Raw genomic sequence first — 25811 nt, forward strand, 5'->3', positions numbered from 1 at the left:
GACAGTCTTCTTAGAAAACAAAGCTACAACATACCAGAAAGTACATCTAGCCACAGATCTTAGAATCCATAAAAAAAAAAAAAAACTGAAATAGATTATAGACTGCAATATAAAATGCAAAATTCCTAGAAAATAACATAGGTGAAACAATAACATTGAGTGTTAAGAGTAAAACTCCCTATAAACACAATGTATCAAAAAGTAATGGATAAGCAAGACTTCTTTAGCAAAGACACCACAGAGAGAATAAAAAAAGACAAATCACTGGAGAAAATATTCACAGAAGGCATATCTGATAAGTGATTGCTATCTAAAGATGTACAAAGTTGTCTTTGGACTTAACAGTAAGAAATCAACTTTCTGAGCATCGTGTCATGTGCCTGTAATCCCAGTACTCTCAAGGTATAGGCAAGAGGGTCAGGAGTTCAATGCTAGACTGGGCTATGTGAGACCTAGTCTAAAAATAACAGCAGGAAACCACCAACACCCCACACTCATGGCTTAAAAATGAGAAGAAGCCTGATGTGGTGCTCATCTGTCCTAGCACCCTGAAGGCTAAGGTAAGAGTATCAAGAATTCAAAGTCTGAGGCTGGAGATGGCTCAGCGGTTAAGAGCAATGGCTGCTTTTCCAAAGGGCCCAGGTTTGTAATGATTTCCAGCACCTATAAGGTAGCTCACAACTGTCTGAAACTCTAGGCCAGATCTGATGCCTTCTGGCTTCCAACAGTCCAAAGCATACATGTGGTGCCCGAACACAGATGCAAGCAAAACACCCATAACCATAAAAATAAAATAAACAAAACAAAAAGGGGTTTAAACTGCTTGGTCTATCATAGCAAAGTCGTGACTCAAAATCAGTAAAAGATACGGAGATCTCTCCAAGGACAGTATCACACAGCAAATGAAGTTTAACACATCACTGGGGAATTACAAATTAAAACAATCATGAAGTAGGTACCCCAACGTTCCCATTAGAATATCTGGATCTCAGACACATGGCCATCGCAGATGCCGGTGAAGATATGGGACAAGAGCTCATTCGTGGCTGGTGGGAATGCACACTGGTATATCCAGTCAGTCTGCAAGACAGCTTGCATGACAGTTATAAGATTATGCATATTCTTACTGTAAATCCTAACAGCGCACCCTGGTAGGTACTCTGTTGAGCAAGAAATTTATACCCACACTCATCAAGAAGCCCTGTACACAGTGTTCATGGGAACTTTTCCCATCATTCCTCAAATTTGAAAGTAAACAAAATTTCCATTACTAGGTAAATGGATAGACTAGGGTACAGCTATTGTTCAGTGCTGAGTCACCAAGTTGTGCCTAGACATGGTGGAAGCCTGCAAGCATATTGCTTTGTAAACAAACACAGTCTGAAAACGGCACAAGCTGTGATTACAGCTGTAAGACATCCTCAGAAAGGCAAAGCTGTGTAGACAATGGGAAGAATAATTGACAGGGGTGAGGGCACATTGAGGGATAAAGAGGCCGAGCAGAGGCTTTTAGGACAGCGAGACTATTGTGAACAATACCATAATGGGAAATGCATGTCAGTCACTTTTCTCAAAACCCATGGGCTGTACTACACAAGAGTGGATTCTCTTGTGGGTGACAGAAACAACAAACCAAAGGCAGCTGCACAGAGGGTGTAGATTAGCACCACCATCAAGGGCTTTAAATAAGCAGGCAGGATGGCTCCTAGCATATCTCTCATTCAGCTCATGTTATTTGGCTTGTGTACAAAGATAATGGATCTTAAAGAAAGAGTGCACTATTATAAGCCTTTCCCAGTAGTGATTTAAATTGTAGTGGCTCTTCTGGCTACAGCTTCATAGTGGGATTAGTTACTTCTCTTGTTGCCATGACAAAACACCTGCCAAAAGGACTTACAGAAGAAAGGATTTAACTTTTGGCTCACTGTTTAAGAGGATACTGCCCATCATGGCCAGAAGACATAGCAGAGCTTACAGCAGCAGTAGCATGCTGCTGGGACTCCTTACATAGGAAGCAGAGTTTCCTCTTTGTTCTTCTGAGCCCAAGGGATGGTACTGCCCACATTCAAGATGATCTGAAGTTAAACATCCTTGGAAATGCTCAGATGTTCTGACTGACAGCTGTCTCCTATATGACTTTAATGCCCAGGCAAGGTGTTGATAAAGGTTAACCATTGTGATGATTATTCCAGTTTGTCAAGTTGACCATATCTGGAACTAACCAAAAACCTAAGGATCTGGATATACCTGTGAGGGATTTTTCTTGATTAAATCATTTAAAAGTGGGAACGCCTTCTTCTGGCAGCCTATATGAGGAACATGGAAGAAGGAAGCTTTGCTCTCTGCCAGCTTCCTCTCACTCTCACTGGCAAGTCTGTTCCTTCACTGGCATTGAAGCACACTTATTTGGAATTCTGGCGAATACTGAAGACCAGCTGAGACATACAACCTTGTGGACTAAACAACTGCTGGATTCTCAGTAGACAGACATTGTTGGACTAGCTGGACCACAGCCTGTAAGCGCCTCTAACAAATCCTCTACAGAACCCTGACTAGAAACAATCCTCATAACATGAGTGACTAAACATATGTAACTACTGATAAGGCTCATATTTTTGTGCCCTACCCAGTATCCCCTGGGCTTAACAAACAAGCAGACTGTGAACATTTATTTTCAGTGGTTCTACAGCCCTACAATCACAATTTAGGGGCATTTAACAAGGCATCACATTGGTCTAGTTCATGGATGTTGATTGGGACACTAAGTTAGGTATGAACAATTGCTAAGGAATTTTCATATCAGAAGGCAATAATTAAACATGGAGGGAAAAAACTCAGAAGTCTTCTGCCTTAGTTAAAATTTAAAGGTATGAGATAAATTCACATATTCTCTCTCTGAGTCTCTGACTCTCTCAGTCTCTCTCTCTCTCTCTCGCGCTCTCTCTCTCTCTCTCTCTCTCTCTCTCTCTCTCTCTTATGTGTGTTTAGTGTATGCATGTGAGTTTGTGATTACCTATGCCTACATAATGCATAAGGAGCCCAGAACAACAGGAGATCTAGTGTTGTTCTCTTCCTTGAGACTGAACCAGAAGTTTCTCTGGCTGGCTGTTGAGGTTTTGTTGATGTGTGTATTTCTGCCCTACAATAGGAGTCATGAGCATGTGCAGCCATATTCAGCTTGTGTGTATGTGTGTGTGTTCTGAAGATTCAAATTTAGATCCTTATGCTTACAGAACAAGAACTCTTATCCACTAAGCCATCTCCCCAGCTTTGAGATGTATACTTTCTAAGGTAAAGTTGTCGACCCCCATCCCAACCAAAAAAACAGCACAAAGTTTGTTTTGTATTCCCAAAGTAACAGCATGTGACTGTACCACTCTGGCCCATTCTCTGAGTGATCACCAAGTCTGTTCTCAGAAAGTTTCAGTAGGCTTGGGTTACCACTCAGGTACCCTGTCACTTTGGCTGTGTATTCCAGTAGATCTAATGGTGTGTAATGTAAGTGTCAGTGACAGATAGTGACACTATCTAAGGCCTTTGACAGGCCCTGCCCTATAGGTGCAGAGGACAATGACATCTCTGATTTAACTTTAGAACATGAACCTGGAGAGCCTGAAGAAGCTTTGGAAGTGGAAAGTCATGATAAGGTAGAAGAGGACGAGCTGAAGAAGGATGATGATGAAGAGATGGAAATGGAACTAGAGATCGAGATAACCACAGAACAGTCAACAATACCAGCTAATTTGGAGCGGCTCTGGTCTTTCTCCTGTGACTTAACTAAAGGCCTCAATGTGAGCAGCCTTTCCTGGAATAAAGTGAACCCAGTAAGTCAGCAAATGCTGTAACAATCCCACTCTAGCACTTAAGTTACAATGCTTTGTAAATTCTTATTTATTATAGTGTGTGTGTGTGTGTGTGTGTGTGTGTGTGTTCAGACTTGAGCAAATGATTTTTGCCTGGCTATATAACACCTAGTTTTAAAATATCTCAGAACACAGCTTATATTTGAAAAAGGAGAAAATGCAAGTAGTTACATATTTATCCTTACATATAAACATATTACCATCTCTATTTTAAGAGTGTGCTTGCCACATAGTATCCACTAAATCTATGTCAGATGATGTGAAATATACCAGAAAATAATGTATGGTTCGCTTATTTATCTGAAAGTCATATACCTAAATTCTTCTCCTCCAAGCAGTCATACTTGGGAGGGTATGCTTAATCCAGTGATCATGCCAATATGTAAAACATTTGTGAGCTCCCTTAGTAATAATGTAATTAATATTACTAGATGCATATTAATATTATTAGATTGATATGTACCAGGAACTACTTAAAGTATTTTCTTATGATTTTATTTTTAGTTTTTTAAAAGATGTGTATGTGTGTTTATGAATATGTGCCCGTGAGTGCAATGTCCCAGAAAGACAAAGGCTACTGATCCACCGCAGCTGGAGTTAGAGGTGTTTGTTAGCACAATGTGGGTCCTGGGAACCCATCTTAGGTCCTCTGGAAGAACAGTATATGCTTGTAAGTGCTGATCCGTCTCTCTAGCCTCGTGCTAACGTAACTATATGAGTCAGATCATCCACTATGTTGAGGCACGAAGATAATAAGTAACTTCTCCAACCTCACCCAAACAGGAAATGGAGCAGCCCGAATTCAGGTGCAGACATCTGGCAGGAGAATCCCCAAAGTCATCTTGAGGTAGATAAACTAGGGCAGCGGTTTTCAATCTGTGGGTTGCAACCCCCACCGACCATCAGAAAACACAGATATTTACATTATGATTCATAGCTGTAGCATACTTATAGTTATGAAGCAGCAATGAAAGTAATTTTATGGCTGGGGATCACCACAACGTGAAGAACTGTATTAAAGTGTGGAAGCATTAGAAAGGTTAAGGACCACTGAGCCAGAGGCTGGTTTATTTGTTTTAAAAGGAGAATATTTATACAGTAACCAAGCTGATGTTCTGGGTTTTACAAAATGTTTCAGAAGGTATTTCCCAACCAGCGATTCCAAATAGCATCCCAGGAGTAACTGCATCTTTGAAATATTTAGTGTACTTTAAGCTCAGAACCTTTTATATACTAAGCAAGCACTCCACCTCTGAGCTGCAGCCCTGACTCTAGCCCTTGCCCTCTGTTTTACCAGTGTTTTTGAATAGTTCATTAGTAGGCATCTTCATGTGTGTGCTGAAGTTTCCTGTCATCCTCTGAAGTGTCTTGTTTTGTTTTTTTAGGACCTTTTGGCTGTTGGCTATGGGAACTTTGGATTTAGAGAACAAAAAAGAGGAATGGCTTGCTGCTGGTCAATAAAGAACCCCATGGTAACCCAAAAAGGAACAAGCATCTTTTTACTTAGTTAAATGTTGACAGGGTTTTTGTACACTGTTTATTTGTATGTAATAATTCAGCAAAGTCCAGGGGCTGGAGAGATGGCTCAGCGGTTAAGAGAATTGACTGCCTTCCCAGAGGGCCTGAGTTTAAGTCCCAGAAACCACATGGTGGCTCACAACCATCTTAAATGGAATCCGATGTCCTCTTCAGTGGTGTGTCTGAAGAGAGCAACAGTGTACTCATATACATTAAATAAATAAATAAATCTTTAAAAATTAATAATAATAATAATTCAGCAAAGTCCAGACCATTTTATCAGTCAAGACTTTTCACTTTCTTTCATATGTGTGTTCATACATGTAAGTGCACATATGCAGGTGCATGTGCACTTTGTGTGTGTGTGTGTATGTGTGTGAACACATAGTCCTAGATGATGTTACCTCAGGGTCACAGCTTGTTTTTCTGAGTCAGGGTCTCTTGCTGGCTTGGAGTTATTCAATCTTTGGCTTGGAGCTCATCAAGTAAATGGGTCAGTCTGGCCAGCCAGCCCAAGATCCCCTTGTCTCTGCCTACCAATTAAAAGCACATGCCACCAGCAACCCGTGTTTGTCCATGGCTTCTGGGAATTGAATTCAGGTCTTCAGACTTGAAAGGCAAGGACTTTACCAACAGAACCATCTTCCTTGTCCACATTGTTTTCTTTTGTTTAAAGTTATAATCATTATAATTTGTTCTTATTTAACATAGGGTAAAGGGAAATCATTTATGACTCCACACAATACATTTCAAGTATCTTTTATTTATTGCGTTATTACAGCTAAGTATAAAAGAGTTTGTATTGAAGAACCTTTGGAAACAACATATGTCATCCAGGGATAGCACTCACTCCAGCTACTGAAAAAGAGTTAACAATCTGAAAAATAATCCTATTTTTCTAAGAAAGAAATACTGAAATCTCAGAGTCAAGCCAGTGGGTAACCCTGTTTATCAATTTAGAGATCTAGCTACCTGGATTTCTAGTGTAATAATGCTATGAATTTTATAAGGAGGAAGAATAAGGATGATAATGCTCTTTTAACTAAATAGCCCTGCTCTTAATTAAATATAGCTATTGTTATATAGGTTTATATTAATTTAAACTTGGAAGTAAAATGTGAAGTCAAAAACATGGAGATTAAAAGAGCACACACCGTGGTTACAGCCACTGTGAGTAGCTATAGTCCCTTAGGACACAGGGTTGACATGCATAGGAACATGATGGATGAAATGCGGAGGACTGGTGGAGTTTCTCATCGTCTCCTTGTCCACATAGTGATTAGACAGAGGAAAGGATTTAGTCTAGGCATGGTAGAGTTGTAAAAAGAACTTTGGAGGATTTTTTTTTCTATCTGCTTTGTAGAAATACTGACACAATCCACGTTTCTAAAACAAATGCCAGAGGATAGAGATGCATGATCTATTGGCAGCTTATTATGTGCCTATGTCAGGGGGAAAACATGTACTGGTCACATGTACTGGTCACACTAACCCCTGCTAGAGGATTACTCCAGTGTGATAACTGATTCAGAAGTTCATGATGTGTTTATAAAGCTATTGAGGACTAAAGATTTATATGAAGTAAAGGAAGTGACTATTTGAAGATTTGCTTTCGTGTGCACTGGAAGCTATGCATCGGAGTAACTGAAGGCAGATTGACTTCTTACATCCTCACCAGCACAAGATAGTCTCAGCTGCCAGCATAGTCTGCCCTTCTGCAATCTGTAAAAATGCTTAAAATGTAATAGAGCATTTCCTCCCCCACAGTGGCCAGAGCGTATTTATCAGAGTCCATATGGAGTTACTTCTGTGGACTTTTCAATCAGCTCACCTAATCTGCTAGCAGTTGGCTACCACAATGGCACTGTTGCGATTTATAATGTACAGAACAGCCACAACACTCCAGTTCTGGACAGTAGGTAAGAATCCACAAAGGAGATAAACAAACACAATGCATACTGTCCCCCCTCCCACCCCACCCCCCCACCAGGAGCATTTATCAGAATAATGTTTTTTAAGTGAATATTCTGTTGTTACTGAGAATGCGATACCATTGTTTTCAAAGTGTGTAAATTCCCTTATACTTATTACCTCCTTCTTCCTCTTCTCTGCCTACCTTACCCACAAACTTACCTCGGCTTAGTGGTTTACCAATATTCTTAGACTATTGCTTTGACATCACCTCCTCTAGGAAACTTCACTCTCTTCTTTTGTGTTTTGATGCTTACCGTACTACACAGACCGCTGGTGAGTAGACAGTCTGGTAGATCTTTCTGAGCTTCTGTGTGATTGCCTTGAGAGCAAAGGGGGAGGCTTTGTTTCATATTCTCATCATGTCATAATGAGATATTTAGCATGTAACACCAGTACAGGGAAGAGTTGAGAAACAGTGAATGAGATGATGAATAAGTTACATGGAAAACACAGGCAGGTAAAAAGAGAAGATAGTTTAAATAAGTTAAGTGGTTGGTTGTGTTTTAGATCAAACTTCAGTGTGGCTAAGACATGGTGGCACACATGTTTGCAGTAGTATCAGGATAAGCTTAGTTGAGACTGGGTATAGCCGGACGGTGGTGGTGCACGCCTTTAGTCCCAGCACTTGGGAAGCAGAGGCAGGCGGATTTCTGAGTTTGAGGCCAGCCTGGTCTACAGAGTGAGTTCCAGGACAGCCAGGGCTACACAGAGAAACCCTGTCTAGAACCACCCCCCCCCAAAAAAAAGAGAGAGAGATTGGGTATAGTTACTAAATCAGAGGTTCGTACTGTTGAAGTTATTTGCCTATATTTGCCAGCATGAGCCCCAGTGCTTGTTTCTGGGAAAAGGTCCCATAATTTTTTTTTCTGAATATTTAAAGCTATCCTTTACTAAAAGTTCGAAACTATTGTAGTGGAAATAATCAAAGGAATGAATAATAAGAATACAACACTCAATTCATCAAATAGAAAAAGTCAGTATTCTGAGAGATCATTTTAATTTTTTCAATCTCAGAGGCAAGCCAGAGGGCAATCCTAACCATATAGGGATAACAATGAAATATATATAAATGACAGTCTAAAGACTAATTGATTTAGACAATGGAGAAGAAATTATAAAAATAAAGTTACTCATTCAACATGTTTAAAGAGTAGATACCTAAAGTGAAAAATACAGATTCTAACAACTTAGTCACAAGAATTATGATTTTTTTTTAGCTCTCAATGAACCTGTGGAGCTAGTGACAGATAATTGTGTAGTGAGATAATTACTCCTAATGAAAGCACATGTAAACATCTCTGTTGTAAACTACTTATTCAATTTATGATTTGAATCTATGTTTGAACTTTTAGTGAATATTTGTTTAAAAAAAAATTTGGAGAAACTGTGTGATCTATCCCCCCAGAAAAGGTACGAAAAACTAGGAACATTACATTATATGGCATTGCATTATAGGAAAAGAAGAGAGCAAGATTAGGAGGAAGAAGACAGCAGAGTAGAGTAACTTAGAAATTAAGAAAGCAACTTAGAAATTTAGAGAGCATATAGACTGATAGATTTTCCCCCTTTTACTTTCCCTTAGAAATAAAGAGGACATTAGGGCAAGAGCAGAAGAGAGCAATGTGCAGAATGCAGAGACAAAGAGGGACAAAGAAGAAGCTTCAGAGAGAGCAGAAAGAGCAGGCAGGCTTCTCCTTACCATGGGACAGAACAGGACTCTTCTTAACAGCAAGGCTGGCTTAGTCTTACTAAAGAGGACAAAGCTTTCTTCTTACAGACTTGCGTCTAATTTATTTAGCAATAAAAGGGTAGAAGCTTTTTCTTTCTCTATGCAATAAAGATTGTAGCTCATTTTTCATCTAGAACGAGTGAGTCCTTTCTGCACTGGCACTTGGGTTTTTGCTCCATATATGCATAATATGCATATGTAAGTGTGGAGTGTGTGTGTGTGTGTGTGTGTGTGTGTGTGTGTTATTATGAGATAAGTAAGGAGCTGGACCCAACTGGATGGCATGAAGGTGTATGAGTGGGTGTGCATGGATTTGTATATGAATGTATGTGAGTTTATGCATATTAGTTTGTGTAAAAGTTTTCCCTTCTGCAAGTGACTCTCTTCACCTCGTTCAATAAAAGTTTATTGGTCCAAACCTCCCTCCTACCTGATAAGCAAGAGGTGAGGCTTCTGAGCAAGAGAGAGAAAAGCCCTAGCAATTAATCCTCTACTTATTCCTCCACTGTTAAGTGACAGGTGTTAATTCCATCAGAGGCCTGCAGCTTCTGGCTTCAGAGTAACTTAAAGTGAAGATAAACGTTATTACTATAGTAAAAGCAACTCTAATCACTCACAAGACCAAGCCTTGCTCCCGCCTACAAGTATCATTATAGGAGTAGAAAAAAAAGATCGTTGTGGGATTGTTTTGATCACTTATACTCCAAGGTCTTCAAATATTATTTAACTACTTTTTATTTGGCAACTCCCTCTGCTTTAGTGAATCACCTCAGAAACATTTGGGACCAGTTTGGCAAGTGCAGTGGATAGAGCAAGACAGAGGAACTACTGGGGACGACAAAAGAGAAATCTTGGTGTCTATATCAGCAGACGGAAGGATCTCCAAGTGGGTCATTCGCAAAGGACTGGATTGTCATGGTAAAACACAGAAAAAAAGCCCATTGTCAGATGTTGGACTAAAAGTTCTTGGTGAAAAAAAAACATACATACATACATACATACATGCATGCATACATACATAAATACATACATACATAAATACAAATGTACATGCACATTTCTTTCCATAAAGATTTGATGCGACTGAAGCGAACCACTGCTACAATCAGCAAAAAGGGAGGGGAAAAGGAAAAAAAAGGCGAGGCCTTGATATCTCGACAGGCTCCTGGAATGTGCTTTGCTTTCCACCCCAAGGTAAATTTATATTTCAACCCATTATCTACTATTTTCTGTTATAGTTCCCAAATATTGAGGTGCAATTTGTGAATTGTACACACCGGGACAAACTATCAACATAGAGATGGCCGCTGATATGAAGCAGGTAGAGAGGAGCTGTGGCGGGATAGCTTCTCTTACAGCTGCATGCCTATGGTTCATGCCTCTCCTCACCCTCTTGGCCTCTCTACTGTACTTACATAAATCAACTCTATAATGGACTGCTTTATAGTTTATTTATTTATTTATTTAGCCTCGCAAATGCTGCCCCTTCCCAGTCTCCCCTCTCAGAGTTCCTCCACCCATCCCCCCTCCCCTTTGCCTTTGAGAGGGGCAGACCCTCCATCCTCCCCCATATCCCCCTACCTTGGTGCATCAAGTCTCTGCAGGATTAGGTGCATCCTCTCCCACCGAGGCCAGACAAAGCAGCTCTCTGCTACATATGTGCCAGGGGCCTCGGACCAGCTTGTGGTGTGCTCTTTGGTTGGTGGCTCAGTCTCTGGGAGCTCCCAGGGGTCCAGGTTAGTTGACACTGTTGGTCTTCCTGTGGGGTTGCCAGCTCCTTCAGGGCTTTCAATCATTCCCCTAACTCTTCCATATGGGTCCCTGATCTCTGTCCAATGTTTGGCTGTGGAAATCTGCATCTGTTTCAGTCAATTGCTAGGTAGAGCTTCCCAGAGGACAGTTATGCTAGGCTCTGGTCTGCAAGCACATCATAGCATCACTGATAGTGTCATGAATTGGTATCTGCCCATGGGATGGTCTCAGGTTGGGCCAGTCACTGGTCAGCCATTCATTTTAATGTGAGAATTAACTCTCAGGATTGGGGATTAGGAAAACCACTTCAGTTCAGATTTCTCAAGACCTTAGTGACATCAGAACAGATAAAGAGGTCCAGCTCTTTTGGAGGATCTTGGAATCAGAAGACTGGATACTACGGAAGACCTCTAAAAAAACAAATCCATACGTTAATCATCTTTATAGTGATACTACCATCTGCCTCATTTAAGTGAAACCTTGAGAGCCAGAAAGATGGCTCAGGAGTAAAAGCACTTGCCACTGCCCTGAGGTCATGTAAAAGCTGTATATAGTGTCATGCTGTAAACACAATATTCCTGTAGATATGTGGGAGGTCAGGACAGTAGAGTTACCCCATAGCCATTGGACCAGGTAGCCTACAACACACTGTATAGCACAAGAAGAGTGACCTTGCCTCAACAAGGTGGAACAAAAGCTGTCCTCTGACCTGTGCACATGTACACACACACACACACACACACACACACTGTCTTAAGGTTTCTATTGATGTGAAGAAACACCAGGTCCATGGCAACTTTTATAAAGGAAAATGCTTAATTGGGGCTAGCTTATATTTTAAAAGTTTATTCTATTACTGTCATGGCGGGAAACATGGTGATATACAGGTAGACAAGATGCTGGAGAAAGAGCTGAGAGTTCTACATCCTGATGTACAGGCAGCAGAAGGAGACTTTGTGTCACACTGGGTATAACTTAAGCATCTGAGACCTCAAGGCCTGCCTTCTCAGTGACACACTTCCTCCAGCAAGAGCATACTTCCTCCAACAAAGCCATACCACCTAATAGTGCCACTCATTGAAACACATGAGTCTTTGGGATCTGGAAAATTGGGGTGGTGAAATGTCTTGCTCTTACTTGATAACTTTAGTTCAATCCCTGGAACCCATGTTAGAAGGAGAGAGCCAACTTGCAAAAGTTTCACCTCCACATGTACCCCACACACAGTAAAATAAGATAAAAATATTTAATTAAACAGGAGTTAAATATGACTATCCCATCTGTTATAACCCAAGTCTACTTGTAGGGATATATAATGCCGGCTTATATTTTCTGGAAATACATTTTCCTAGCAGAAAAGTGGTCAACAATTCCTGGAGGCAGTTTTGATTGCTGGAGATGCAATGAGTTGGCAATGAAAATGAACAGATACTCCTGGCATCTTGTGCACAGAGGATGCTACTAAACATCCTACAGTGCCTCAAATAGCCACGACCTCCCTGTGACACACTCATCACTCAGGGAGCCCACACATAGAGCCAGGTTTTAGAAATACCAGTCTGACATCTTGGGGATATATCTCTGACATACATAATTAGACATGATCTATAAATACAGTTGTATTTTCTTTCTAATATGACCATCTTTTCATTTTGTGTCTTGCATGTTTATTTTAAAAGTTAGAGAAAATAATACCAATGTAAAATTGAGGTAAACATTGAAAAGGAAATTATCTTAAGATCACAATGAGAATCAATTATGTAGAAACAGAAAATACGTTAAAGATTACTTAATACAATTTGAGTTTATGGGTAATAAGTAGAGGTGGTGAAGATGGATGCCTGTGTTCTTTCTGCTTGTGCGGGAAGGCACTGAAGTCTCCATTACTGACTGCGTGCCAGCTGAGAGCTTTATGGAAATATTGCTGATCAAACAAGGAAAGTTCTTTATATCCATGATTGGATGAACATTTTTTTTTTAATCAAGAATGGATTTTGGATTTGGCCAAATGCTTTTACTGTCTTTAAGATGATTGGATAGCTCATATCTTTTATTTTTAAGCTTGTCAATATGGTGAATTGTACTGGTTATCATTCTTGAAACTTTATTCCTGAGACCAAAATCCCTGTGTTCATGACTTGTAGAGTTTTTAATATAGTTAGGCAGAGCATGCTGAGTATTTGTGTAAAATGATCTCATCCTTGTTCCTGAGCATCATGGTATGTAGTTTCATTTTCTCATGACGCCTTTGCTCTGGGCAATGACCATGATGACCCTGCCCTGCAGTCCTTCTAACACTGAATTAAATGAGCATTACTTCTGTGGTCACATTTGATAGAATTAACCAATCATCTATGCCTGGAGTTCTCTTCGCGATGAAATTTTTTGTTTTTTGCGATGAAATTTTTAACCATAAATTCAAAATTTTAATAGAGTTAAAGATACTGTGGTCATCTTTTTTTTTTTGAATGAACATTGGCAAAGTGTTTTTAAATCATTAATTTAATCTAAATTGTTGGATTTATAATCACATTGATAGTCTTTTAGCATCCTTTAATAACTTTATAATGTCATTTAATATTCTCTAATAACTTAATAATGTCACGTGATTCCTAATATTGTTTATTTGTATCTTCTGTTTTTTTCTAGTTAATCTGTCTGGAAGAGCTAGGGAATCTATCTCTGTATATTACTGGGACAAATCTAAAACACCTAGGTTAGAGTGTTCTTCCTGTAATGGCTGCACCTGACTCACATTTATCAATTTTATTTCTCTCACAAAATCAGATTTTGATGTAATTTATGTTCATACTGTTTTTCTGTTTTCTGTGTAATTGCTTCTCACGTTGGTCCTAGTAATTTCCCTTCTGCCATTTTCACTGGTTTTAAATTTTCCTTGCTTTACTGACTTTTAAAAATTTGTGAGCTTCCTTCTTTTCCATATACATATTTTCTAAATTATTCTTTTCAGTGATAATAAAGTAAACTGTTTTGACATTTTCATATATATATATATTATCATGACATTTTCATATATATATATATATTATATGTATATTATCATGATCCTATATTCCATGCTCTTAGCTCCTCCTCTCACTAGTCTGCCTTCTTTTCCTGTCTTACATGTGTACATATTTTATAGTGGTGGAGGAGGGGTAGAGACAGAGTCTCACGTCGCCCAGGCTGGTCTCCTTTAGCTTCTCACAGAATTTATGGGGTTTTTGGAATATGCTTTCTATTACCTGATGATCCTCTGGGTTTCACTGGAATCCACTGTACATCCTTCCTTTTCATCTCCAATTTTATTGAGTCTTTTACTTAGTTTTATATGGGATATTGTCAATATTATTTTTCAAAGAACCAACCTTTTGACAGACATTGTTTTCCCAACTTCTTTCTAAGCATCTTTGTTGCTGGTATGTAGGAAGACTACTGAATTTTATATTTTAATTTTCTAGACTACCATTCTGCTGGACTAATGTGTAAGATCTAAGCGCTTCCTGCTAGTGTCCTTATAGTCCTTACAGATGAAACCTGCAGAATTATGTCATCTGCAAATAAGGATACACTTACTTATCATTTCTAATTCGTAGCACTTTTATTTCTGTCTCTTGTCTTATTGCCAGAGCTGAGAGTGGGCATCCTTTTTGTTTCTGATTTGGGTGGAAATGCTTTGTATTTTTCCACATTTAATATTATAATGGCTCTGTCATATACATCCTTGGTTATAATGAGATATATACCTTCCATTCCTGCTGTCTTTAGGCTTTGCTTATAAAGGGATGTTGGATTTTGTCTAAAGCCCTTTCTATTTATATGGAAATAATCCTGTGATTTCTGCTCTAGACTTTACTTATGTGAAATATTTACAAGTGTGGTAGAACTCAGCAGTGAAACCATCGAAATCTGGTCTTTTTATAGTTGACAGGTTTGGGTTTTTTTGGTTTTTTTTTTTTTAACTATTGGTTCAGTTTTGTTACTTGCTATAGATTGGTCTAAATTATTGATATTATCTTGGTTCAACTCTAGTTGGTTATATGCATACAGAAAGTCATTCATCTCTTTAAATATTCCAATTTAGAGACATCTAAGCTTTTTATAGTTATTTATTTATTTATTTATTTATTTATTTATTTATTTATTTATTTAGATTTTTTGAGACAGGGTTTCTCTCTAGCCCTGGCTGTCTTATAACTTGCTCTGAAGACTAGGCTGGCCTCGAACTCACAGAAATCTGCCTGCCTCTGCCTCTTGGCAGAGTCTTGCACCACCACCTACTGGAGAGGACATGTAAGCTTTTTAAAGTATGCCATAATGGTTTTCTGAATTTCACTGGTAAGTGTTGTAATGTCTTCATTTTCAAATCTGGTTTCATTAATTTGCATCTTTTTATTTTTTTTTTTATTGTGCTTCCTTACTTTTTTATTCTTGTGATAAAAATAGTTTTAAAAAGACAACAGAAAGAATGAAGGGATTCAGTCCATCGTCGTGGGGAAGTTGCTAGATGGGAGTGTAACGCAGCTGCTCAACATGGAGTCCAGAAGCAGAGAGGGAGTGAACACTAGTGTTCAGTTAACATCTCATTTTTCTTTAGTCCAGGACCACAGCTCATGAGCTACTCACAGTTATGGTTGGAACTCCTAACAGAGTTAATGTAATTTTGTCAGCTCTTCAAAGACAAGCCTAGAGATCTTTTTTCCTAGGTAATTCCAGAGCAGGTCAAGTTGACAATACTGTCACAATTCTTCCCTTATCAACTTCAAACCACAACATATCACTTTTCAACCTTCTATACCTTTTCTGCCTATCTTATAATGAAAAAATGCAATCAGTCCAATGTCAGAAAGTCCCTATGGTCTTCAACACTAAAGCCTTATTCAAAACTATAAGTATAGTGTACCCTGAGATGTGGACCAGCTCTTCAGTGTGAGCCCATGTGGTATCAAAAAGATGTTACAATTTCAAACACATGACACAGAGGATACATGCTCTTTTCTAAGTGTATATATGCACACATAATAAACCAAAACATTAGACCAAAGTTAGACTAGAACCCAGCAGGGTAAACACCAAACCCTGCAATTCCATGGCCAGTATCTGGATCCCATGATGGAATCATTTGTGCTCTAAAGAGCTTAGTTAGCTCTCTCTATCCCTGATTCCTTCCACATTCAGCAAACATAGCTTTCTATGGGTTCAGCTTCACTCCATGTTTACAGCTCTCCTTGGTGACTTTCTCATGATCAGCATCTCCAGCATCCTGGGATCTGTTACAGGTTGGATTTCATCTCATGGCTTCATGAATTTCTGAAGCTCTTTCTCTCTTCAGAATACATCTTTTCTCTCTCTCTTTTTCTCTCTGCCTTTCTTCTTTCCTAAATAACAAGAGAGGCAGCTTCTAGTCTACCATTATATCCAACAAGGAAAGTAGAAACATATATATTCAGGTATACATACACACACACACACACACACACACACACACACACACGCACGTACGTATGTATACGTATATGGATATGTTCATTTTATTATCTATTATATATATGAATATATACTCATATTATCCTCTTAATTTCTAGGTAGTCATTTATTTGGCTTGAGCATATTTTATCAGATGTGGACATAACTACTTCTGGTTGTCTTCGGACTGTACTTGCATGAAACATCAGTTTGAATCCTCCTCAGTCTCTATGTGTCTTTGCTAGGAAGGTGTATTTCTGAGTTGGTATCATTTATATTTAGTGCTATTATTGAGAAGGATTACTGGTTCCTGTAATTTCTTCACTCCCTTTCTTGTTAATTTAACTATTGTTTGCCTCAACCCCATTCATATAAGGTGTTTGCTGTTTAACAGCACATGGCTTCTTCTTTCCATTTGTGTGTTTATTTCTGTGGTGAAAGTTTTCTCTGCTGTACTCTCATGATTGAGGTGAGTTTACATATGTTGAGGATTCTTTTACATATGTTCAGCATTGCAGGGTTGGAGTCATGAGTTGCTTTAGTTTGTGCTCATTTTAGAACACCTTTATTTTTATGTTCACTTTGAAAGATAAGTGTGATGGTTTAATCTCTTAGTTTTTCTCATCATCGCGACTAAATACCTCACAGAAGACACTGAAGTGTGGACAGACTTAGTTCTGTTCATAGCTCAGGGTAGGGAAGACATGATCATTCAGGTTGGCAGGGATGGCTCCTGTCATGGCAGTAAGGGATACAACAGTTTGCTTACATCTCATCAGGAAAACAGAGATCTTTGGCTAGACATGGGGTATGATTATACTTCAGAGCCCAACCTCGATGTCTCACTCCCTCCAGTAAAGCCCACCATCATAAAGCTTCCACAACCTCCCAAACCAGTACCACCAACAAGGGAACCAGTGTTCCAGTATATGAATCTTTGAGGGTCATTTCCTATCCAGTCTGGCTACTTCTAGTAATATTTTTGTTCCACAGTTACCTATTTTAGGCCTTGAAATACATACATCAATCATGTTTTCCTGGCCTTTATAGTGTCTACAGAGAAGTGTGATGTCACTCTAATATACTGTCTTTTAAGTGCATTTTACCGTCATTTTATGAGTTTTAAAATTAGAGTAAAATTTACAATGCTAAAGGGATGAGAGAAAAATAATAGATCAGAAAATGGGCAAGGAAGCAAGGTTAAATAAACAGGTCGGGTGGGGATGAAGAGCAATGCCATGACGAAGCAGAGCAAACAAGAACGTGATGTAGGGGAATGCTTCTGTAACCTGGAGGGGGCGTAAAAGCACAAACATGTTAGCTTATAAAGTAAGAACATGCATTTGTAAACTATTCAATATGAGGTACAAAGAAAAGCCACATACCAGGACAAGATATTTGTAACATATGTGATAGGTCCTAGAATGTACAAAGAGTTTTTATGAGTGGATGTGAATATACCTTTAAATAAAAAGAGAAAGAAAATAATGAAGGAAACATAAATGACCAGTAAGCATAGAGATCCCAGTCCTACTAATATTCATGTACATGAAGCTTAAAAACATGCCAATTTTACAGCTAACAGCGTGTAAGATTTCTGTTGTAACCAAGCTCTGTGGGTCAAAGGGAGCTCTTATGCTGACAGCAAAGAAATGTCTCCTGAGTCCCTAGAGTACAGGCACACCCTCCTATACCTGGCTTTAAAAGTCTTTCAGGTAGGACTCATCATTGTAAAATCATAAAAACTGTATCTGAGATAGTATTCATTTTGGTTACTGGATGGGTTTCCTGTATGTTAAATTATCTGATCTTGTATTTAATGTCTGACATATCTTGTGTTGTAGGACACAAATATCTATCTGGCTGGTACAGAAGAAGGTCTTATTCACAAGTGTTCTTGTTCATACAACGAGCAATACCTAGAGACCTATAGAGGACATAAGGTTAGTTTAATTCTGATAGATGTGGAAACTGTATCTTATAGTAATTTGGGGAAACATATACAATATGTCTAACCAATGCAGTAAGCTTACAACTGTGAGTTAGTAGCACCTTGTATAAGTGTCTATGCTGATCTCAAAGAAAAATTGTCTCTTGCTCATACTGGCTTGTCTCTTTATCATCATTTTCCAAAGTTCTTTGTTTTTCTTATTATCTGTAAGATATGTTAATAATTTCTGGCCATTTTTCTCAAGTACATTTTTATATAGAATTTTAAATAGAATAATTAAAGGAAGAGTCTTTCTTTCAGCTAAAGCACTTCCTATGCAATGCTCAGTGGTGCATGTATAGCTTCTAGAAATCTTAGGAACTTTTCATTTATTGGCCAAGTTTAAAACGTAAGAGGTTGAATATTATTTACCTACATTTGGCATCTCTGCATCCCCAGGGTCCAGTGTATAAAGTCACGTGGAACCCATTCTGTCCCGATGTCTTCTTGAGCTGCTCTGCAGATTGGGGTGTTATGATATGGCACCAGGATACTGTCAAGCCTTTTTTGAGTTTTTACCCAACTACTTATGTTGTTTATGATGTTGCCTGGTCCCCAAAGTCTGCATATATTTTTGCTGCTGCCAATGAGAATAGAGTAGAGATTTGGGACCTTCAGATAAGCACGTAAGTAATCAAATGGTAATGTTTTGAGTGATGTCTCAAGGAGAAACAGCTCAAATCAAATGACACCCTTTCTAGCTCCTTCATCAGGTAGAGGGTACTGTGTCTCAAACAGTGCCAGCCACAACTCAAATATTACACTATAGAATGATTTGCTTTTGAATAAGTGACTAATATATAATAAAGTGGCTACTTAAATAAGCCATCCCTTGGTTTTAATTCTTCTGATAAAACTATAGTTTCTGGGGGCAATGCTTCTCTGAAAACAGAAGAAGCTGCCTTTCCCTTTTTGAGAGTACGGGTGGTTGTTTTAAGGACCAAGACTGAGAACCACCACAGTTGAAGGTAGCCTTGTGCTCCTGAGGTTCTTGTAGGTCCAAAAATCCTTCTGAAGAGATGATTATGGCAGCCTTCGGAGGGGCCTCGGAGGCTGGACCCAAGGGCATTTTACAGGCAGAACTGGATTGCAGCTCATAGTCTTTTCTCAGTAAGGCCTTCAGCTAATTTGATGAAGCAAACCCACACCAGGGAAGGAGAGCAGCTTTGTTTACATTCTAACTGTAATGCTAATTACATCTGAGGGCTGAGAAAGAAAGAAAGAGGGGGAGGGAGGAAAGGGAGGGGAGAAAGAGAAAAACAGAGACAGAGACAGAGAGATAGAGACAAAAGGAGACAAAGAGAGACAGAGAAAGACAGAACAAAAGCTTAGTGATGTCAGATGGGCGTTTGACCAAAGAATTGTATATGGGCCATATTATAATCAAGTTGACACACAAAATTAAGCAGCAAAAGAACCTTAAGTTTCTGTGTTCACATTGGGAGCTGCATTTACCTGGCTGCAGTTGGCTCGTTGAAGAAATGAAAAAAAATTTTTCATTAGCAGAAAACATTATTCTGAATTTAGAAATACTCTAGGATATTTTTGGTTTGTTTCATCACATTTTTTAAAAATTCAACTTTTCTTAGTTTGTATAGAACAAAGAAGTAATTTCAGGCAGGACTCTAAATCTTAGGCTGGAACAAAGAAGTAGGCTTCAGGCACAAAAATTACTTTGGGCTAGGACAAGAAAGTAGGCTCAGATATTTTGGTCATCCTGATAAGCACTTAGAAACAGAGATCTTGGGACTTTGTTTATTGCCTTGCTTGTTCTTTGACTATTTGCGTTTATTGCCTTGCTTGTTCCTTGACTATTTGCATCTATTGTATTGCTAGTTCCTCAACCTAGAACTGACTTTAATACTTGCATGTAATTAAAATGGTATAAAAGCAAAACAACAACAACAAACAAAATAAAAAACAAGGAAACACAAAGTAGAGCTTTGTTCCAGTATTTAGAGTCCTGCCCTATTTAAGTGGTGCCTGTCTGTTATTGTCACATATTCTCACTGCATTGTTTAAGATGACTTCTGACACATTGCATTTTCTGTATTTCTTCCTATCTTGTAATCTTAATTCAATGCTTAAGAGCCCTAAATTCTCTCTCAGATAACACAATTTTAAACCCTGGCTTCCCCAAACAGTTTGTGTTCTGAGGACCAATAGCATTGACATCATGTTGGGAGATGGTTAAAACTCACAGACCTGGTACAACACAATCTGCATTTTAACAAGATCTTCAGATGATGCTTATGTATTCTCAAACTGTGTTAATGTTGCTGCCAGCTGACTCCACTGAGTAGTTCTGTAACTGCTCTGCATAGAAGGAACATTCTTCAGTCAGATCTAAATTATCTAAATCAGTTCATGAGCATTTCCATTCTTTTCTACTGAACTCTCACCCCACATGTCGGAATCCAATCTTGTTACTTACCCTTAATTGTTCCTTAGATGTTGGCCCACCTGAGGCTGAGAGCTCCAGTTTGGGATTACTCCAAATATAGGGTCACGGGCTCAGTTTAATGACAAGTCTCTTACTGATTGTAAATCTATTTGGGATAACAGTTTTGAAAAAGATCCAGCTTTGCTTCTGTAGAATTCTGTCCCCTGCCAGCAGGATGCTGTGGAAGAGTACACACGTTATCTATCCATGGTATAGCCAACAAAATTGACAAACTGTGGCAATGGTGGGTCAGGTAGTTTTCAAGTTCACCAAAGGAATATGTGCTGATCTTTTGAATAATGCCTAACATTCCAGTCTTCCTTATGGAGTAGAAGGATGAAAAATAGAAATAAAAGGTCTAGCATGCCTTACCTCTTGTTTCCTTTTTATTTGTATTTTAGTTTGTTTTTGGAATAAAATGTAATATATTCCCTCAAGGGCATTAATCATTCATTGTAAAACATTATGTAGATGTTAAAAATACATTTTCTTATTTACCTGAATGCAATTGTTTTTCTTAAGGACACCCAGCTAAGCTCTTTTTAACATGTACAAGGAATTGCAAACAAACAAAATATAATTCCTAATTATGGAGTGAAGTTTCCTTTTTTATTTGTGTATTTTGAATTCACTTTCTCTGTCACCAGAACCTCTCTTGTCTTTTTTCCCACCTGAGAAATAAAGACTGTTTAACTAAATACTATAATTTTAATTAAGAAGCACTGGTTTCTACTTTGCCTATGTCAACAATATGGGTATTAAGAAAATAAAAATATATCATGGAAAAAAAAGACAATATTAACGTGACACTTAAATCTACAGATAAACCATTTCATTGCAGTTTGGACCCTCTGATTGTGAATGTTGCTAACCCTGGAATCAAGTTTACAACCGTTCTCTTTGCCAAAGAGACAGATTGCCTTCTAGTGGGAGACAGTGACGGGCAGGTTGCAGTCTATGAGCTGAGAAATATGCCTACTGCTTCGGACAGTGGTCGGGTAAGACTTGGATGCAAAATGTTTAGGTCCTTTTGTGAATCTGTTGGAGTGTCACTTTGTAGCATGTAAATGAATGTACATTCCATACCTCGCAGAGGTAAGCTGTGCGGTAATGTGGAATTTCAAGAGTTACTGTGTGTACTACACATGGTGTATGCAAGGCTTGCCTTCAGTCCGCCTCACTTTCTTACTTACAGACAATAAATTGGAGAAAATGATGGCTCTACATAAGGACCTTGAACATTGTCAGTGTTGTGTGTACTGTGTACAGTAGGGGTAGCTGAAATAAATGTCTTCAGATACTGACCAGTGTTTCTGAAGTGAGACTTGGTTTCTGGTACTTTACCCTATGCAGCTATTCAGATGTGAGCATTATGTTTCCAAATTTTGATGAAAAGCTCAGTATCATCAAGGCACATTATTTTTATAATAGATTTTTAATTTGTCTTTGTTTTTATTGTTTTTGCAAATAATAATCTAGTAAATATCCTAATATGAAAAAATGTTAAAATATTAAAATCACATAAATAATAATTTTAAAAATGAAGTCTAATAGAAGAGTGGGCACAGGTTGAGAACAGCCATTCACAATTATGTGATTAGTTAATACATGTTAAAATTTAGCCTCAGTAGTAATTAAGAAATAAAAAGTTACTAAACTAAAATGTTATATGTTTTTTACAATTGAATAGACAGGTTTATTTAGAATGTATATAGGCCTATTAAGTACTGGACAACATTTGGTAAGCCAAGTTCTTTAATCTTGAGGCTGGGATAGAAACTAGTGTATTCTTTGTAAACAATTTGACAATTTGAAACTCCCACTTAGAATTGTTCAGAGGAATATGAATTGCTATGAAGTAATTGTGCTTTGGAAACTTTGAATTTGAACTCAGGTCCCCATGCTTACACAGTGACTGCTTTTCCCCTGGAGAGACTGAGCTGTCTCTCTAGTCCATATTCACTGATTATTTGAATTTGTATTTTATAAACAAAGGAAGTTACCACACAGCCTTTGTGCCTCCTGTGCAAGAGAAGTGCTCGTTGGATTGCTTTTGGATCACGTGGTCTTTCTCTCACTGCCAGTCACCATCTCGGCCTTCTTCAGTAGAAGTGTTTCCATTCTTGAGTTCTGAGAGCTTTAAGTGGAATGATTTCTACCATGTTGGTGCTTCTTAGAGGACTCAACTGTAGGAAGTCAGGAGATAATATATGGCAGAAAGTTGGCTCCAGCCATGGCCCAGCAAATGGATTCTGGTTAGGGGTAATATAAGCAAATGCCATGGTTCACATCTTGAGAATTGAAAAGCTAATATAAGTATAGCCAATGTGTAAAAGAACAGAGAAAGATTTATTAGCCACAGCAAGCAAAGAGAACACAGGAATCATTGCTAAAGCAATGCCTATCTTGCTTAATGGCTAACAATAACACCAGGTTCCTGTGTGGAACCTGAACATGAGACTGGGCCCAGGGCTTACAATTATAGCTTTTTAGTATAGCTAACTATTGGGAATATTTACCAAACATTATCTTTCATGATGGCAGAAACAGCAGCCTTTTTTTCACATGATAACGGTCAATCACTGGGTATCTTAAATTTTGCTTTAAACAGTTATAGTTTAGAAATTTAGTGCAAGTTAAGTCATTGGGCCTTTTAGGAGAAAATCTTTTCCATAGCTAGTCTGTGGAGAGTGCTCCTGTATACTTCATTGACTACTATGGCTCAGTGTACAGATATTTGCCATATTTTTCTGTGCATATATATATACATAATCTAACTAAAGGAGAATATTTAAATGGTGGAATGTTTAAAAAATATAGAAATGTAATAGAATATTGTTGTAAGATATGAAGAAATATAATAGAGTACTGTTGTAAGATTGTAAGATATGAAGGCATTCTTTGATTGGTCAGATCATGCACAGCATGATGGTGTCTGTCTTGGAGACTAAGGATACATCCCTGAGCAAACTGCAGGACTCATTAGTTTGAGTGACAGATTTGAGAAGCATGTTAGGGTTGGATCTGGCTGGACTTAGCAAGTGGAAACTGCAGAATGAGGAAGTACCAGAGGCAGTGAGTGCAGTACAGGCCAGAAGGTGGGAACTGACTTCTGAGATACAGTGGCTGTTGGTCTAGCATTTAGGAACAGTTGGCATTTCCATCTCCCGTCACCTTCAGGTGCTGGTTGTCTCAGGACCCTTTTCCCCTCGTGGTAGAGAAGACATAGCTCTCCTACTTGGCCTTCTCATTTTCCACTCTATATTTTTTCTTCCTTCTCCCCCACATCTTTAGTTTTCACCTCTTATATGTGATCATCTCATGATTTTTTAGTACAAGTAAGTATCGTTAAGTGAAAATACAAACTCACATGGAAATCAAGAAGTCAACCATTGACAGGTCAGGAAATACAAGAGAGGAACCACAGACTTAGGCATGAAGGCAAACAGGAGGTGCTAAAACTGTCTTCTCATCAAATCCTTGTAAAAATGTTTGCCAAGCCTTATTAAAAGAGGCATTCCTAGGAAAGTAGCTTTATGCCAGGAAGCCACTGTCATTATTTAAACCTTCCTCTGCTGTCTTCCTCTTTTACAGTCTCACCGGGTGCCTATTAAATGTGGACATCTAACTTACAAATTTCAAATGGCATTTTAACGACAACTTTACTGTTCAGGTTGAATTTTATTGTATTGTAATTGTGTTTTTTCTTTTCAGGGAGATGTAATCAACGTTCTGCTTGGGCCCAAGACAAACTAGACAGGATGATCTGTCACTCTCGTCACATATTGTTCTTCTTTAGGGGAAAAGGAATAACATCATATGCTGTAAGCTTAAGATTTTGGTTTTAAAGAGCAATATGTAGTCTACATTTTCCATTTATATTAAATTAGCTTTGATTTCAGAAACATATGATTAGTTTATAATTTAAGATAAGCTGAAGACTTGTGCCAGGATTGTCTTAATTTTCTGAAGATATTTCTGCTCCATTTCCTGGCCATATTTAAAACATCTATTAACAAATATGTATACCTATAAAATGTCCAAATAGCTTGGAAAATGGTTTCTTATAAACTTAAGACATTATTAGAATTACTTAATCCACAGTCATTAGAAGATGTAATTCCAACAATGTCAAACCAGCTTCCCAAGCTTGTCTTTTGGGGCTCCTGATCACACAGCCACCTCGGGGAGCACAGTGAGAACTCACACCAGACTTGGAACATCAATGCTGCCCTCCTAAATCTGAGCCCTGAAACTATACAACTTCGTCACATGGCTTGGCAAGCTATGGAACAAAACTACAGATACAAGCCTCACATTGTCTGGCTAGCCAGCATCACACTCCCTTGTCTGCGGGGTCACAATAATTTGAAAGGCATAGTTATCTTCCTCTGAAAGGCCAGAGTCCTCTGCAGTGAAGTTTGAACCCAGAGTTAAATTGTCTCAGCAAGAAAACAGAAGGTCTCGGACATACAGACCAGGTCAGGGTGATTTCTAAAGTGGTCTAGAGACTGATTGGCCAGTAAGAATGGGTATCCCCCTCCACACACACACACACTCACACACACACACACACACACACACACTCACACACAGACTTAGAAGGGGTGATCCATATGGGTCACCCTAACAAGTGTTCCAGTGTTAAATGAGGCCATAGGGCATGACAACCTTTTCTGTAAGTTGTTCTGAATGGAGGAAAGAGGCCGCGGTGTGTAAATCTCACAAAGAAATTTGGAGATCCTTTGTGTCTGTGCTGGAGAGAAGAGTCTACATAGCAATGAGAACTACCTACTACCTATTTCACAGCCTCCATTTCTTTGGAACTGTGTTAAATGTAAGCAAAGTGATTTTACCTGGCTCTTGGGTTTAGGTCATAAAGATTAGATATTTTCTGCTGGTCTAAGTCACTGTGGTCATCTTTCTAAAAAAATTAAACTGTGTTACTTTGAGTAATTAAAAATAAAAAACTCTTAGGAGAAAAATATATTCCTTTTATTTTAATGTTTTTTAAATTTATATTTTTTCTCTTGTCTTCATTAAACCTAGCTGAAAAATAAAGGCGTTATTTTGGAC

The 25811-nt window shown here is 38.5% G+C and overlaps 1 protein-coding gene across 1 annotated transcript in view; it reads left to right on the plus strand.

The window, feature by feature from the left end:
* The window catches only part of Wdr78 (WD repeat domain 78), a 68065-nt gene extending 42254 nt beyond the window's left edge, over positions 1–25811 (plus strand). The window contains exons 9-18 of the mRNA XM_028784523.1: positions 3595–3824; positions 5249–5335; positions 7149–7300; positions 9845–10002; positions 10157–10278; positions 18147–18245; positions 18692–18918; positions 21577–21733; positions 24450–24559; positions 25785–25811. Of these exons, the coding sequence (XP_028640356.1) occupies positions 3595–3824; positions 5249–5335; positions 7149–7300; positions 9845–10002; positions 10157–10278; positions 18147–18245; positions 18692–18918; positions 21577–21733; positions 24450–24491 (1274 nt within the window). The 3' untranslated portion in view covers positions 24492–24559; positions 25785–25811. The remainder of the gene's footprint in view (positions 1–3594; positions 3825–5248; positions 5336–7148; positions 7301–9844; positions 10003–10156; positions 10279–18146; positions 18246–18691; positions 18919–21576; positions 21734–24449; positions 24560–25784) is intronic.

The sequence above is a fragment of the Grammomys surdaster genome, unplaced genomic scaffold (genome assembly GCF_004785775.1).
Source record: "Grammomys surdaster isolate TR1022 unplaced genomic scaffold, NIH_TR_1.0 100, whole genome shotgun sequence".
In the NCBI taxonomy this organism is placed as follows: domain Eukaryota; kingdom Metazoa; phylum Chordata; class Mammalia; order Rodentia; family Muridae; genus Grammomys; species Grammomys surdaster.